This window comes from Salmo trutta, chromosome 7 (genome assembly GCF_901001165.1).
Source record: "Salmo trutta chromosome 7, fSalTru1.1, whole genome shotgun sequence".
Classification (NCBI taxonomy): Eukaryota; Metazoa; Chordata; class Actinopteri; order Salmoniformes; family Salmonidae; genus Salmo; species Salmo trutta.
Window position 1 is genome coordinate 26,823,444 of NC_042963.1, and position 17,822 is coordinate 26,841,265.

Sequence of the window (17,822 nt, forward strand, 5' to 3'; positions counted from 1 at the left end):
GTCTGTAGAATCTACAGTGCCTTCAGAAAGTACTCATAACTCTTGAGTTATTCCACATTTTGAAGTGTTACAGTCTGAATTCAAAATGGATTATATATATTTTTTTTTTCTCACCCATCTACACACAAACCCAAAAAGGACAAAGTGAAAACATGTTTGCCATTTTTTATTTATGGAAAATGAAATACAGATATATCTAATTTACATAAGCATTCACACCCCTGAGTTAATACTTTGTGGAATCACCTTTGGCAGCAATTTCAGCTTTGAGTCTTTCTGGGTAAACCTCTAAGAGCTTTGCACACCTGGATTGTGCAATATTTGCCAGTTATTATTTTCTAAATTCTTCAAGCTATATCAAATTGGTTGTTGATCATTGTTAGACAAACATTTTCAAGTCTCGCCATAGATTTTCAAGCTGATTTAAGTCAAAACTGTACCTCCGGGCACTCAGGAACGGTCAGTGTCTTTTTGGTAAGCATCTCCACTGTAGATTTGGCCTGTTGAAAGGTGTTTGGTTCAAAGCAGAATGAACCAGGTTTTCCTCTAGGATTTTGCCTGTGCTGAGCTCCATTATTTTCATTTTTTATCCTGAAAAACTCCCAGTCCTTAACTATTACACGCATACCCACAACATACTGTAATGCAGCCACCACTATGCTTGAAAATATGGTTAGTGGTACTCAGTAATGTGTTGTACTGTATTTGCCACAAACATAACACTTTGTATTCAGGACATTAAGTTAATTTCTTTGCAGTAGAATCTGTTTTTGAAATGCTCGACTGAGGGACCTTACAGATAATTGTATGTGTGGGGTACAGAGATAAGGTAGGCATTCAAAAATAATGTTAAACACTATTATTGCACACAGAGTGAGCCATGCAACTTATTATGTGACTTTTTAAGCACATTTTTACTGATTTAGGCTTGCCATAACAAAGGGGTTGAATACTTATTGACTCATTGACTACAGCATTCAACACCATAGTACCCTGCCCTGTGTAATTGGGTCCTGGATTGGGGCACCCCCAAGTGGTGAAGGTAGAAAACAACATCTCCACTTCACTGATCCTCAACACTGGGGCCCCACAAGGGTGCGTGCTCAGCCTTCCTGTGGTCCCTGTTCACCCATGACTGCGTGGCCCATGCATGCCTCCAACTCAATCATCAAGTTTGCAGACGACACAACAGTAGTAGGCTTGATTACCAACAATGACGAGACAGCCTATAGGGAGGAGGTGAGGGCACTCGGAGTGTGGTGTCAGGAAAACAACCTCACTCAATCTCAACAAAACAAAGGAGATGATCGTGGACTTCAGGAAACAGCAGAGGGAGCAACCCCTTATCCACATCGACGGGACAGTAGTGGAGAAGGTGGACAAACTGAAATGGATCACCAACACAGACAGTGTGGTGAAGAAGGCACAACAATGCCTCTTCAACCTCAGGAGGCTGAAGAAATTTGGCCTGTCACCTAAAACCCTCACAAACTTTTACAGATGCACAATTGAGAGCATCCTGTCGGGCTGCATCTCCGCCTGGCACGGCAACTGCACCACCCATAAGCGGAGGGCTCTCCAGAGGGTGGTGCGGTCTGCACATCACTGAGGGCAAACTATCTGCCCTCCAGGAAACCTTCAACACCCGATGTCACAGGAAGGCCAAAAAGATCATCAAGGACAACAACCACCCGAACCACTGCCTGTTCACCCCGATACCATCCAGAAGGCGAGGTCAGTACAGGTGCATCAAAGCTGGGACCTGAGACTGAAAAATAGCTTCTATCTCAAGGCCATCAGACTGTTAAACAGCCATCACTAACACAGTGAGGCTGCTGCCTACATACAGACTTGAAATCATTGGCCACTTTAATAAATGGATCACTAGTCACATTAATAATGCCACTTTATTAATGTTTACATATCTTACATTACTTATCTCATTTGTATATACTGTATCTAATACTATCTATTGCATCTTGCCTATGCCACTCTGTCATTGCTCACCCATATATTTATATGTATATATTCGTATTCTATTCCTTTACTTAGATTTGTGTGTATTAGGTCGTTGTTGGGGAATTGTTATGTTACTGCTCTGTCAGAACTAGAAGCACAAGCATTTCGCTACACTCACAATAACATCTGCTAACCATGTGTATGTGACCAAAAAATATGATTTGAAGACATTTCAGCTGTTCATTTTCAATTAATTTGTAAAAATTCTAAACACATAATTACATTAAGGAGTATTGTGTGTAGGCCAGTGACAAAAACATCTATATTTAATCAATTTACAATTCAGACTGTAACACAACAAAATGTGGAAAAAGTCAAGGGTTGTGAATACTTTCTGAAGGCACTGTAGGTAGAGTTGTGGGCCAATGTGCATATATTCCTCTAAGTACACATGTGGAACCGCATACAAATCTTTTTTTATTTTTGATTCAAACCATTTTGAAATGTTGTTCCCAATGTCACACATCGGCTCCATTATTTATAGACCCATTTGTGGTAGGATAAAAAAACAGAAGCTAAAATGGCAAGTCAATTTGGTTTATTTAGTCATATAAAAACACAACAACATATATGTACATACTATACACAAAGAGATGCTATTTGGTCATCATCAACAGCTAGGAGGGATTGTTCACAGATGCACACGATCTATTAACCAGGCTTTGACATTCCTTTTAAAGCTACTCAGAGTGGTAATAGTTTTAACAGACAGATGCAGACCATTCCACTCAGAGGCTCCTGAATATAAAAAAGTACCTTTCCCTGTTATGCTTCTAAATCTATGCACACAACCATGTTAGCTATGGAACGTTGTTTGGGTCTTTGCTTGTAAACGAATATAAACGTCAAATAACACTATTTAACATCATTTGACGCATTAAATAACAAAATTAACCACTATGGTTAGTAGCACTGTCAAAGCTGTAAAGAAACATGTATATAATCTGCAAACAAGCACACACACCGTCCACGACGTGTTTACAATACCACGTTGGTCATAAGCCATTATTTGTTCAACCCAATGGTAAAACGTCTGTGTGAGCATTTGAAATGAGCAGGAGCAAAAATGATAGCTAGGTAGTCCAACATTCTCCCCGACATGCAACCATTCCATAGGCAGGGGGGAAAGGATTGTGATCCTGTGCGGCTTCTGCCTGATTCATCCTAGCTAGTCAAAATATACAATAATAATCAAGCATTTTGTCTACATCGACGACAGTTTGGAAACTGGAGGTAAGTGGTCTCCCTACTACGCTGACTTCAGTATGCAGAGTGACAGTCACTCACAAATATCTTTGATATTTTGATTACCTCGTACCCCTGCACATCGACTCGGTACTGGTACCCCTTGTATATAGCCAAGTTATCATTACTCATTGTGTATCTAGTATTACTTTTATTATTACGTGTTATACTTTCTATTATTTATCTATTTTCTATCTCTCTGCATTGTTGGTAAGGGCCGTAAGTATTAGTCCACACCTGTTGTTACGAAGCATGTGACTTGATTTGATACAGGTAGGGGTGGCCGGTAGCCTAGTGGTTAGAGCATTGGGCCAGTAACTGAAAGGTTTCTGGATCGAATCCACGAGCTGATAAGGTAAAAATCTGTCGTTCTGCCCCTGAACAAGGCAGTTAACCCACTGTTTCCCGATAGGCCGTTGTTGTAAATAAGAATTTGTTCTTAACTGACTTGCCTCGTGAAATAAAATACACACGTTTTTAGCAGCTTTTGGTCGAGCTAGCTTTAGCTTGGTACCTAGCTAGCACCAATGCAACTAGCCTGAAAACAATGACTAGATTGATTTAGCCACTTGTTGTTCTCCTACTGAAATTGAACTTCAGTTCATGACAATAACTAGCTAGCTAGCTAGATAATGAACTAAACCATCTAGTGTACACCCCTTCCAGTTTTCCATCTAGTGTACATCCCAAGTAATTAACTGTTGTTTGGGGGCTGTGAGTATCTCTCTTGGTAGCTGTACCCTGATGTCTGAGGACTTACTTTCATTTTGTACCCGAACAGAATTGCTTCTGTTTTGCTGAGTTGCAGAGATAGACAACAAGCTATGAGCCATGCATTGACATTAGTGACTTCTGCACTCAGTATACTCTTCAGTGTGGTGTGGTTTTTGTGAGACACCAGAAGTGCAGAGTCATCTCCATAAAGAAACAAGTAACATGAGCAAGCATCCTTCATAGCACGCCACAGCTTATGGGTTTAGCCTCTGGAAGGCAAACCATTTACACAACCTCTTGTTCCCGCTCAACAAGTAGGACTTAGCCCATTCCAGAGTGGTACTGCCCAATCCCAGAGCCTCTAGCTTGGCAAGTAGGATGCTACGATTAACTGTATCAAAAGCCTTCTGGAGGTCAAACAGCACCATTCCACATAAGTTACTATTATCAATCTCCTTCCTTATGTGGTCATTTAAGTATAGGGGGCAAGAGTCAGTAGAGTATGATTTTCTGAACCCTGACTGGAATTCAAACATGAGATTGTTTGTTTACATACTCAGAGCTGCACATGAACCACTCTCTCCAAGATCTTGGCCATGACACTGAGGATAGAGACTGGCCTGTATTTCCCAGGGACGGTCTTACTCCCCTTCTGGTGCAAAGTATTGACTGGCCATTTTCATATCCTATGGAAATGTACCTTGATCGAGAGAGAGGTTATTTTATTTTTTTACCCCTTTTTTTCTCCCCAATTTCGTGGTATCCAATTGGTAGTAGTTACAGTCTTGTCTCGTCGCTTCAACTCCCGCATGGACTCGGGAGATGTGAACGACGCTGGGCCAATTGTGCGCCGCCTCATGGGCCTCCCGGTCGCAGCCGGCTGCGACAGAGCCTGGGCTCGAACAGCTAGAACTGCGATGCAGTGCCTTAGACCACTGCGCCACCCGGGAGATCCCCGAGAGAGAGGTTATTGATGTGAGTAATGCCAATGGCTTTGGAGCAGTTAAGTTCAGCTAGCATTTTAGCTACCTTGGCTACTGAAACACTTTCAAAGGAGAAAGAGTTTGGTAGGACACCTAGCTTGGCATAGTAGCACTTGACTTGTTCATTTCCAAACAATCCAGTGGTGGTGGGTAAGTTGCTAACCAACTTACTGGCAACTGAGGTAAAATATGAGTTGAATTTGTTAGCCACCATTGTTTTGTTGGAAACCAGTGACACCGTGCCCATAATGTATAGGCCAATAGAACTGGATTTGTTTTTGGCAGACTTAATACACCCTAATTCCTTGAATAATTTCCACAGCTTTTTGGGGTCGTTTTTGTTCTCTGCAATTGTGTCAGTATAGTACCACCTCTTGGCTTCCACAATTTTCTTCTGAGCCTCATTTTTGAGTCTGAAGGATCTTGGTTCATACTATATTTCTTAAAGGCCTTGTTCCTTGATTCAATGGCTTCAGTGATTTCATGATTAAACCAAGGGTTGGATCTCTGCTTTACTCTAACTTGTCTAATGGGACCCACAGTGTTAACAACCCGGAAGGACCTACTCTTGAAAGCCTCCCTGGGTCCATCAATGCTCACACTAGTCAGCACAGGTGATCAGTCAACTTTACCAAGTCGCTCCCTAAACATGTCAACACTGTACTTTTTGAGGGGCTCAAATTTTTTATAGTTTTAAGAAAGAGATAGGGAGAGCGAGATGGAGTGTTAGAGACAGAGAGGAGAGATGGGGTGTGTCAAATCAAATCAAATTGTATTTGTCACATGCTTTGTAAAAAACAGGTGTAAACTAACAGTGAAATGTAGAAAAAATAATAACAAGAGGAATAAATACACAAATGAGTAACAATAACTTACACAGGGTACCAGTACCGAGTCGATGTGCAGAGGTACAAGGTAATTGAGGTAGATACACTCCCGTTCAAAAGTTTGGGGTCACTTAGAAATGTCTTTGTTTTCCATGAAAACATACATTAAATGAGTTGCAAAATGAATAGGAAATATTGTCAAGACGTTGACAAGGTTATAAATAATGATTTTTAATTGAAATAATAATTGTGTCCTTCAAACTTTGCTTTTGTCAAAGAATCCTCCATTTGCAGCAATTACAGCCTTGCAGACCTTTGGCATTCTAGTTGTCAATTTGTTGAGGACTTGTGAGGGGTCTGTTTCTCAAACTAGACACTCTAATGTACTTGTCCTCTTACTGAGTTGTGTACCGGGGCCTCCCACTCCTCTTTCTATTCTAGTTAGAGACAGTTTGCGCTGCTCTGTGAAGGGAGTAGTAGACAGCGTTGTACGAGATCTTCAGTTTCTTGGAAATTTCACGCATGGAACAGCCTTCATTTCTCAGAACAAGAATAGATTGACGAGTTTCAGAAGAAAGGTCTTTGTTTCTGGCCATTTTGAGCCTGTAATCAAACCAACAAATGCTGATGCTCCAGATAATCAACTAGTCTAAAGAAGGCCAGTTTTATTGCTTCTTTAATGAGGACAACAGTTTTCAGCTGTGCTAACATAATTTCAAAAGGGTTTTCTAATGATGAATTAGCCTTTTAAAATGATAAACTTGGATTAGCTAACACAACGTGCCATTGGAACACAGGAGTGATGGTTGCTGATAATGGGCCTCTGTACGCCTATGTAGATATTCCATAAAAAATTGTCTGTTTCCATCTAGAATAGTCATTTACAACATTAACAATGTCTACACTTTATTTCTGATGAATTTGATGTTATTTTAAATGGACAAAAAATTAGTTTTTCTTTCAAAAACAAGGACATTTCTAAGTGACCCCAAACTTTTGAATGGTAGTGTATATACATATAAGTAGGGGTAAAGTGAGTAGGCAATAGGATAAATAATAAACAGGCTCAGCAGTGTATGTAATGAGTCAAAAGAATAAGTGCAAAGAGGGTCAATGCAGATAGTCCTGGTAGCTATTTGGTTAACTATTTAGTAATCTTATAGCTTGGGGGTATTCGCTGTGTGTCAGGCAACAGGTTTCGATGAATAATGCCATCCCTATGTACATGGTGATCTATGATGACGAGGATATGATGTAATAGTCAGCCTAGAGCTCAGCAATAGGACTTATAGTATCTTATTCATAACTACCAGACTGCCCACAGGGCATTTGACTACTATTCTAAGACTGAGAGTAAGAGGAATAAGAACAAACAAGAGAAAGAGAGAGGGAGAATGAGAGGAAGGCATGTTGTCCACTGTATTTATAGTCATCTCGAAAACCAACAGCAAATATTGGGTGCTATAGCTAGCTAGCAAGTTGAGGCTAAGGAGTTAAAATCTGAAATGACGGAAGTGGACGGAAACAGCTACGCATTGGCCAAAGCCCGTACTCAGTCCCTCTCCTTACAAAGCACCAAAAACAGCTAACCGTACCCAAATATTATGACCCTATGTCACCTCAACAGACTACATACAGTAAATGAGGTAAATAATATATGATATAGAAAAAAAGGGAGAGTGAGAGGAGAGAGAGAGTTATGGACTCACCCGAGCATCGTCCTCGTGACTGTCACTGGTGTCCTCTGTCTTGCGGTGGCCGGCTGAGGAGCGAGCGTCCCTCTTGCGGCTGGCGTCTGTCCCCTCCAACTGCCTCTCCCCATCTGGAGGCAACACAGAGACAGCAGGGTCAGAGGGAGAGCCTTCATCATCATCATCATCATCATCATCATTTCCATCATCTTTGGCAGCAACATCATTGTAATTAATAGTATCATCATGATTATCATCATCATAATCATCCCCATCATTACATCATCCTCTCTATCGTTAGCATTGTCATTATTATCATTGTCATCATCACCACCACCATCACCATCGTCAGTCTAATATTCATCATCAGTATTGTCATTATCATTGGTGTCATCCTCATCCTCATCATCCTCATCATCACTGTCATCACAAGTGGCAAATATAATGTCAAATATTTTACACAATGAGTGAGAGAGAGAAACAGCAGCCAGCTGAGGAAGAGAAAGATAAAAAAGGAGGGAAAGAGAGAGAAATAAAGAAATATGGACAAAAAGAGGGACAGAACGAGAGGTTTATCTTGTGAGGAACAGAGAAGGCTGGGCCTCTGTCACGCTGCAGATGAATTACGGGAGCTTTTTGGTATGATGATGACTGTTGGGTTGGCCAAGGGAGACCAGGATTTAAACGCAGGGCAAGTCCATGGTAACAGAATTATGCTTCGACGCTGTTTTTTTTCTTTAAAATGTATGCCAAATAAAACTATTTACTTGAAGGTTTAACTAACCATACTCTATGCACAATAACTACTTTTAACAATTTCCACTAAAACTTTTACAAAAAACGTATCTAATGGAAGAACTGTGCAGATGCAAACTTTGGTGACTGAATTATAGTAAAATCTCCCTCTGTTTTTATGCGACAATGTTTTCCAAAAACGAAATATCACGTCCGAATTAAGATTCAAAGATGTCTGCAGAAAGAATCGTGTGTCATCTATGACCTGGCACTTTGAGATATGGACATGAATGTCATTCTCCTCATGTTTCACAAGTTTGGACATCACAGCGCAGCACAGCAAAGTTCAATAAAGTGCAGTAGAGTAAAGTACAGTAAAGCAGTGTATAATTCAGTACAATAGAGTACTGTACAATATACTGTACCGTATTGTACTGTACTCTACAGTGCTCTACTCACTGTACGGTATTGTAATGTACTGTACTTGGTATTTTATTAGGATCCCCATTAGCTGTTGCGAAAGCAGCAGCTACTCTTCCTGGGGTTCACAAATGAAACATGACATAATGACATAATACAGAAAATTAATAGACAAGAACAGCTCAAGGACAGAACTACATCTATCTAAAAAGGGCACACGTAGTCTACATACAGTGGTTGCTCCTTTAAAAGTTGCGTCATACTGCGGCACACCTTGCGTGCTGCTGCAGAATTCTGTGGCACGTCATTAAATTGTCAGACATTTCTTCTGTTACTGCAAGTTATTGCTAGTTTGACCACCAGAGGGCATCTTTCAGAAGCATTTGATAGTATTCCGTATTGGCATAACTAGACAATTTAAAACCTTTTTTGTAATAACATAGTATATGGGATTGACTTTAAGAAATTTGGCTTAATTAATTTGATGAATATTATGGTGTTTCTATTCCGAGAAAAGTGAAAAACGATACCCTCAGGGTTTCCGTTAGGATGGAATGGAAAATATGGAGATGTACAACGTGACGGTCGGGAGTAGCGTACAGGATTGGAGGATTCTAAATTGTTTGCCTCCATGAGACAACTTTGTTCCAATATTTCTGTAAATCAGTGATATTTATTCCCATAGTAATTCGTTATGGATCCATAACCAAATCATCATCTGCAATTTGAAAGAGTATTTTTTTATCATTATTTTTTTAACGAAAAGTGTTTTTTGTTTATTAGCCTACAATACATACTGTAGTAAACATGGGAAAGTGCCTAATTCTTTACATAAGGGAAAGCAGGCCATGTCTGTACTACAGAATGTGGGGCACGCGGGAGACCGGTGTTATTTCATAGTTGTGATATCTTCACTATTATTCTGTAGAAAATATACAATGTAGAAAATAGTGAAAAATCTTGGAATGAGTAGGTGTGTCCAAACTTTTGACTGGTACTTTCTTTATTAATTTGATTAATATTATTGTTTTTCTATTCCATGAAAAATGAAAAACCCTCTGGGTTTCCGTTAGGATGGAACAGAAAATATGGCGCTGTACAACGTGACGCTCATAAATTCAGAGCGTTGTCAGATTGTCAGTTTGTAAATTCAGTGTTTCACACTCGGAGCACACACTGGACGTTCAGGGCCGAGGAGTAGGGTTGATTTGGAGCGCCCTAGCAGAGCTGGTTAGGCAGTTTTCGTGTTAACCAGAGCGTTGGTGACTGTAACTGTGCTCCTGGAAACAATTTATTTACGCTTTTTTCCCGACGTTTAATGACACGGGCCATATTCTTTTTACTGTTGTTTTATTTCTCTACCAACCTATTGTTCACCTAATACCTTTTTTTGCACTATTGGCTAGACCTTGTAAGTAAGCATTTCACTTTAAGATCTACACCTGTTGTATTTGGCGCACGTGACAAATAAACTTTGATTTGATTTTAATGGGCAAAAATGTGCTTTTCTTTCGAAAACAAGGAAATTTTTAAGTGACCCCAAACTTTTGAACGGTAGTGTATGTCTATGATAGGTTCAGATTTGGTCCAGTCCGGTCCGTCTGTGGACGTTAACATCAAGGCCAGGGTGGACTGACAAAATTTCAACTACTTTTCAAAGTCCATGGATGTCCGGTGTCGTTTGATGCTCAGTGGGTGATGATGCTGGTTACAGTAAATGGAAAGACAGGGGGCTCATGGGTAGGTGTCAGTAAGAGCTGGGAGAGGTGACAATAACTGGAGAGTGAGAGATAGAGGCAGCGAGAGAGAGAGAGAGAGAGAGAGAGAGAGAGAGAGAGAGAGTGGGGGGGAGTGTTTTCCAGACTAAGGCTGTCAACACTCTTGGTTTGACCAGCAGACAACACAAAGACAAAGAAATTGTTATGAGCTGAACATAACAATATGCCAGTGGATGCGAGGACCGTAGCAGGTGACCAAGTTGTGGTTTGTGACTATTATGATTTCCCATTTTAGCCAATTCAATTTTAGTAATTCTATTAGATTTTTCGTTAATACCATTACCAATTTGGTAACGAAACTACGAGTTTTAATCACTTAATAATGAATAAACAAAATGTATATCAGTAAAATCACTCATTGGTGGGTGACTACCATGACTTATTACTTCTGCCTCTAACCCTAGGAAGCTCTTTGCTACCTTCTCCTCCCTCCTGAATCCTCCTCCCCCTCCCCCCGTCCTCTCTCTCTGCGGATGACTTCGTCAACCATTTTGAAAAGAAGGCTGATGACATCCGATCCTCGTTTGCTAAGCCAAACGACACCGCTGGTCCTGCTCACACTGCCCTACCCTGTACTTTGACCTCTTTCTCCCCTCTCTCTCCAGATGAAATCTCGCGTCTCGTGACGGCCGGCCGCCCAACAACCTGCCCACTTGACCCTATCCCCTCCTCTCTTCTCCAGACCATTTCCGGAGACCTTCTCCTCTACCTCACCTCGCTCATCAACTCATCCTTGACCGCTGGCTACGTCCCTTCCGTCTTCAAGAGAGCGAGAGTTGCACCCCTTCTGAAAAAACCTACACTCGATCCCTCCGACATCAACAACTACAGACCAGTATCCCTTCTTTCTTTTCTCTCCAAAACTCTTGAACGTGCCGTCCTTGGCCAGCTCTCCTGCTATCTCTCTCAGAATGACCTTCTTGATCCTAATCAGTCAGGTTTCAAGACTGGGCATTCAACTGAGACTGCTCTTCTCTGTGTCACGGAGGCTCTCCGCACTGCTAAAGCTAACTCTCTCTCCTCTGCGCTCATCCTTCTAGACCTATCTGCTGCCTTTGATACCGTGAACCATCAGATCCTCCTCTCCACCCTCTCCGAGCTGGGCATCTCCGGCGCGGCCTACGCTTGGATTGCGTCCTACCTGACAGGTCGCTCCTACCAGGTGGCGTGGCGAGAATCTGTCTCCGCACCACGTGCTCTCACCACTGGTGTCCCCCAGGGCTCTGTTCTAGGCCCTCTCCTATTCTCACTATACACCAAGTCACTTGGCTCGGTCATATCCTCACATGGTCTCTCCTATCATTGCTACGCAGACGACACACAATTAATCTTCTCCTTTCCCCCTTCTGATAACCAGGTGGCGAATCGCATCTCTGCATGTCTGGCAGACATATCAGTGTGGATGACGGCTCACCACCTCAAGCTGAACCTCGGCAAGACGGAGCTGCTCCTCCTCCCAGGGAAGGACTGCCCGTTCCATGATCTTGCCATCACGGTTGACAACTCCCTTGTGTCCTCCTCCCAGAGTGCTAAGAACCTTGGCGTGACCCTGGACAACACCCTGTCGTTCTCCACTAACATCAAGGCGGTGACCCGATCCTGTAGGTTCATGCTCTACAACATTCGCAGAGTACGACCCTGCCTCACACAGGAAGCGGCGCAGGTCCTAGTCCAGGCACTTGTCATCTCCCGCCTGGATTACTGAAACTCGCTGTTGGCTGGGCTCCCTGCCTGTGCCATTAAACCCCTACAACTCATCCAGAACGCCGCAGCCCGTCTGGTGTTCAACCTTCCCAAGTTCTCTCACGTCACCCCGCTCCTCCGCTCTCTCCACTGGCTTCCAGTTGAAGCTCGCATCCGCTACAAGTCCATGGTGCTTGCCTACGGAGCTGTGAGGGGAACGGCACCTCCGTACCTTCAGGCTCTGATCAGGCCCTACACCCAAACAAGGGCACTGCGTTCATCCACCTCTGGCCTGCTCGCCTCCCTACCTCTGAGGAAGCACAGCTCCCGCTCAGCCCAGTCAAAACTGTTCGCTGCTCTGGCACCCCAATGGTGGAACAAGCTCCCTCACGACGCCAGGACAGCGGAGTCAATCACCACCTTCCGGAGACACCTGAAACCCCACCTCTTTAAGGAATACCTGGGATAGGATAAAGTATCCTTCTACCCCCCCCAAAAAAAAGATTTAGATGCACTATTGTAAAGTGGTTTTTCCACTGGATATCTTAAGGTGAATGCACCAATTTGTAAGTCGCTCTGGATAAGAGCGTCTGCTAAATGACTTAAATGTAAATGTAAATTATAAGGCACAAGTCAATATTTCTTAAACTTACAGAAGGTAAAGATTTTCTCCAAAACTAAATATAAGTGTTGATATTAGTTGGCACGGGTCTTTACGTCAACATCATTGTGTTGTGATGCATTTCTGATACCTTTTAAAGGTGCATTCTTATTTGTTTGTTTGTGTGTATGTTTGTGTGTGTGCGTGTTTGTGCGCCAGTGTGTATACATGTGTTTCACCATATCACAGGGGAATCATTATTATTCCCATCTCTTCATTCTTCCTGAAAAAAAACCCACCAGACAAACGCAATGGAAGATGGAGTAAGGACCCAATTCAATTCCAATCAGTAACAGGGTTTTTAACACTATATGAAAGCTTTAGTTATTTGCAGATACCAGTTACTGGACAGGCCTCAATGTGTTTCACTATATCTTCAGGTGGAGTTCACATAAAATGCCATCCATATCCTATTCAGTTCAATCTCCTTTTATTTGTATTGCACTATATAGGGTCTTATTCGGTTGCCTGTTCAGAAATGCATAACATTGCCATGGTTTGGAGAGGGGTATAATAAAAGGGTGGCGCCTGGCCCATTGACTCCATCATAAAAATCTGAGGATAACTTTTTGTGGTCCCACAATGCAATTACTGTGAAAGTGGCTCATCACTGCACACAGAGTAGATTGGCACACTCACACACACACTCATACACACACACGCATGCATGCACATACACACACACACACACACACACACACACACACGCATGCATGCACGTACACACACACACACACACAAATGCACATATACTCAAACTCTTATCACACTTACTCAGTAGCAATAGAATAATTCCTAAATGCCTGAGTGCTGTGTGCAAAATACAAAATAATGTATTTCTCTCTCACACAAACAAAAACAAACACACACATGCACTGGCTGAGTGTGTGAGCTAGCAGAAGGCGCGGCAGCGATTAAATGGGAGCATGCGTGGAGAGAAAGCACCCATAAAGCATCATTTGAGGTAATGGTTTTCCAATACGTCCTCTAAACACTGAATGAGTGGCTGACTGGGGTTTATGTAGGTACGCCTGAGCACCAGGGAGGAGAGATGGAGTGAGGGGCAAGAGTGTATTACGACTCACCCATCCTTTCTTGCATGAATACTACATGCACACAAACACACAGAGAGAGAGAGAGACAGTGAGAAAGTGCAAGAGAGAGAGATAGTGATTTCACTTAGGATTTATGGTATTTTGCCTGTATTTTTCTTTTTACCACATTCTTGCCTGCATACACGTTTTATACCTCCCATGCGCATGCCGGCATGCCGGTTAAGAGTGGTATTAGTCGTGTGCAGATGTGGGTGGGAGCCCATTTGAATGAATTCAGTGAATATACACCATCAGAATTAAAATCCACTATGAATTTATAACACTAATAAAATAAAATGTATTTTCAAAATAATAGAATAGCATAGTTTGAGTTTCATTATGTTACATCGAAATTAATTAAATCAATAGTTCATTATTTTGTTCATTAAATAGACAAGACATACCTACCCGTACTGGCCAAAACCCTTTGGGCTCCCAAGTGGCGCAGCGGTCTAAGGCACTGAAGCTTATAAGAAATCCCGCTATGCCATCCGACAAACCATCAAAAGGCAAACCGTTAATACAGGACTAAGATTGAATCGTACTACACCGGCTCCGACGCTCGTCGAATGTGGCAGGGCTTGCAAATTATTAAAGACTACAAAAGGAAGCACAGCCGCGAGCTGCCCAGTGACACGAGCTAAATTACTTCTATGCTCGCTTTGAGGCAAGCAACACTGAAGCATGCATGAGAGCATCAGTTGTTCCGAATGACTGTGTGATAATGCTCTCCGTAGCCGATGTGAGTAAGAACTTTAAACAGGTCAACATTCACACGGCTGCAGGGCCAGACAGATTACCAGTATGTGTTCTTCAAGCATGCGCTGACCAACTGGCAAGTGTCTTCACTAATATTTTCAACCTGTCCCTGACTGAGTCTGTAATACCAACATGTTTCAAGCAGACCACCATAGTCCCTGCGCCCAAGAACACAAAGGTAACCTGCCTGTAGCCATGAAGTGCTTTGAAATGCTAGTCATGGCTCACGTCAACACCATTATCCCAAAAACCCTAGACCCACTCCAATTTGCATACCACCCCAAAAGATCCACAGATCTCTATTGCACAAGAACACAAAGGTAACCTGCTTGTAGCCATGAAATGCATCGAAAAGCTGATCATGGCTCACGTCAACACCATTATCACAGAAACCCTAGACCCACTCAATTTGTATACTTCCCCAAAAGATCCACAGATCTCTATTGATCTCCACACTGCCCTTTCCCACCTGGACAAAGGGAACACCTATGTGAGAATGCTATTCATTGACTGCAGCTCAGTGTTCAACACTATAGTACCCTCAAAGCTCATCAGTAAACTACGGACCCTGGGACTAAACACCTCCCTCTGAAACTGGATCCTGAACTTCCTGAGGGGCCGCCCCAGGTGGTAAGGGTAGGTAAAAACACATCTGCCACGCTGACCCTCAACACGGGGGCCCCTCAGGGGTGCGTGCTCAGTCCCCTCCTGTTCTCCCTGTTCACTCATGACTGCATGGTCAGTCACGACTCGTACACCATCATTAAGTTTGCCGACGACACAACAGTGGTAGGCCTGATCACCGACAACGATGAGGGCTATAGGGAGGAGGTCAGAGACCTGGCCATGTGGTGCCAGGATAACAATCTCTCCCTCAAAGTGATCAAGACAAAGGAGATGATTGTGGACTACAGGAAAAGGAGGACAGAACAAGCCCCCATTCCCACCAAAGGGCTGTAGTGGAGCAGGTTGAGAGCTTCAACTTCCTTGGTGTCCACATCACCAACAAACTATCATGGTCCAAACACACCAAGACAGTCGTGAAGAGGGTATGACAAAGCCTATTCACCCTCAGGAGACTGAATTTGGCATGGGTCCTCAGATCCTCAAAAAGTTCTACAGCTGCACCATCGAGAGCATCCTGACTGGTTGCATCACTGCCTGGTATGGCAACTGCTAGGCCTCCAACCGCAAGGCACTATAGAGGGTACAGTGCGCACTACATAGGGTAGTGTGTATGGCCCAATGCATCCAGGACCTCTATACCAGGAGGAAGGCCCTAAAAATTGTCAAAAACGCCAGTCACCCTAGTCATAGACTGTTCTATGACTAGGGCAAGCGGTACCGCATGGCAAGTGGTACCGGAGCGCCAAGTCTAGGTCCAAAACCCTCTTAACAGCTTCTACCCCAAGCCATAACACTCCTAAACAGCAAATCAAATGGCTAAACAGACTATTTGAATTGTCCCCCCTAACCCTGCACATTGATTCTGTACCGGTACCCCCTGTTTATAGCCTCGCTACTGTTATTTTACTGATGCTCTTTAATTATTAGTTTTTTTTACTTATAAATCTTCTTAGGGCTAGGCCCCTTTTTTCTCCACTTCCTGTCTGAATGACGTGCACAAAGTAAACTGCCTGTAGCTCAGGGCCTGAAGCCAGGATATACATATAGTTGGTACCATTGGAAAGAAAACACTTTGAAGTTTCTAGAAATGTTAAAATCATTTAGGAGAATATAACACAATAGATATGGTAGGAGAAAATCCAAAGAAAAACCAACCAGACATTTTTTGGAGAGAGACCATCCTCTTAAAAATGCAAGAGTAAGGTCATATTGAAAATTAGCTCCCTGGATGCAATTGATATGGCTTCCACAGGGTGTCAGCAGTCTCTGTTCAAGGTTTCAGGCTTGTAACTTCAAAAACGAATAAGAATATTTTAATAGAGACAGTCTTGGAAATTTGTGTTTATGCGCGCCGTGAAGACATTATGCACCTGCTAAAATCGGTTTCCTATTGAACATACTTCTTTCAGAAATAAATATTATAGTTTGCTTACATTTTAGGGTATCTGGGGAGTAAATAAAAACGTATTTTGATTTGTTGAAACAAAGGTTAGGGGTAGATTTTCCGATTCCTTTCTCTACAAGTTGAACGAGTGGATTACTCAAATCGATGGCGCTAACTAAACTGACTTTTTGGGATATAAAGAAGGATTTTATCTAACAAAACGACACTACATGTTATAGCTGGGACCCTTTGGATGTCAAATCAGAGGAAGATTTTCAAAAAGTAAGTGAATATTTAATTATTATTTGTGAATGTATGAAACCTGTGCCGATGGAAAAATATTTTGATGTGGGGCGCCGTCCTCAAACAATCGCATGGCATGTTTTCACTAATAGCTACTGTAAATCGGACAGTGCGGACAATAATTTAAGCTTTCAGTCGATATAAGACACTTATATGTACATAAATGTTTAAAAACCATAATATTTATGATTATTTATTTGAATTGCGAGCCCTCCAGTTTCACCGGAAGTTGTGAAGTTGTCAAATAGCCCTTACAGAGTCTGGAGGTGTGTTGGGTCATTGCCCCGTTGAAAAACAAATGATAGTCCCAATGATGACCCTGGAATGAGAAGGTGTGTCCAAACTTTTGACTGGTACTGTATATACAGTAAATATTAGATTGAGCAATGTCGGAGTGGCATTGGCTAAAATACAGTAGAATAGAATACAGCATATAAATATGAGATGAGTAAAGCAGAATGTAAACATTATTTAAACATTATTAAAGTGACTAGTGTTCCATTATTAAAGTGGCCAGTGATTCCAAGTCTATTTATATACGGTAGCAGCCTCTAAGGTGCAGGGTTGCGTAACAGGGTAGAAGCCGGCTAGTGATGGCTATATAACATTCTGATGGTCTTAAGATAAAAACTTTTTTAGTCTCTCGGTCCCAGCCTTGAGGCACCTATACTGTCCTCACCTTCTGGATGATAGCGGGTTGAACAGGCCGTGGCTCGGGTGGTTGATGTCCTTGATGATATTTTTGGCCTTCCTGTGACATCGGGTGCTGTAGGTGCCCTGGAGGGCAGGTAGTTTTCCCCCGGTGATGCGTTGGCAGACCGCACCACCCTCTGGAGAGCCCTGCGGTTCTGGCCGGTGCAGTTGCCATACCAGGCGGTGATACAGCCCGACAGGAAGCT

General features: G+C 42.5%; 1 protein-coding gene across 1 annotated transcript in view; it reads right to left on the reverse strand.

The window, feature by feature from the left end:
- b4galnt4a (beta-1,4-N-acetyl-galactosaminyl transferase 4a) overlaps positions 1 to 17,822 on the reverse strand; it is a 486,523-nt gene that overhangs the window by 319,977 nt on the left and 148,724 nt on the right. The window contains exon 2 of the mRNA XM_029758480.1: positions 7,498 to 7,610. Within this exon, the coding sequence (XP_029614340.1) occupies positions 7,498 to 7,610 (113 nt within the window). The remainder of the gene's footprint in view (positions 1 to 7,497; positions 7,611 to 17,822) is intronic.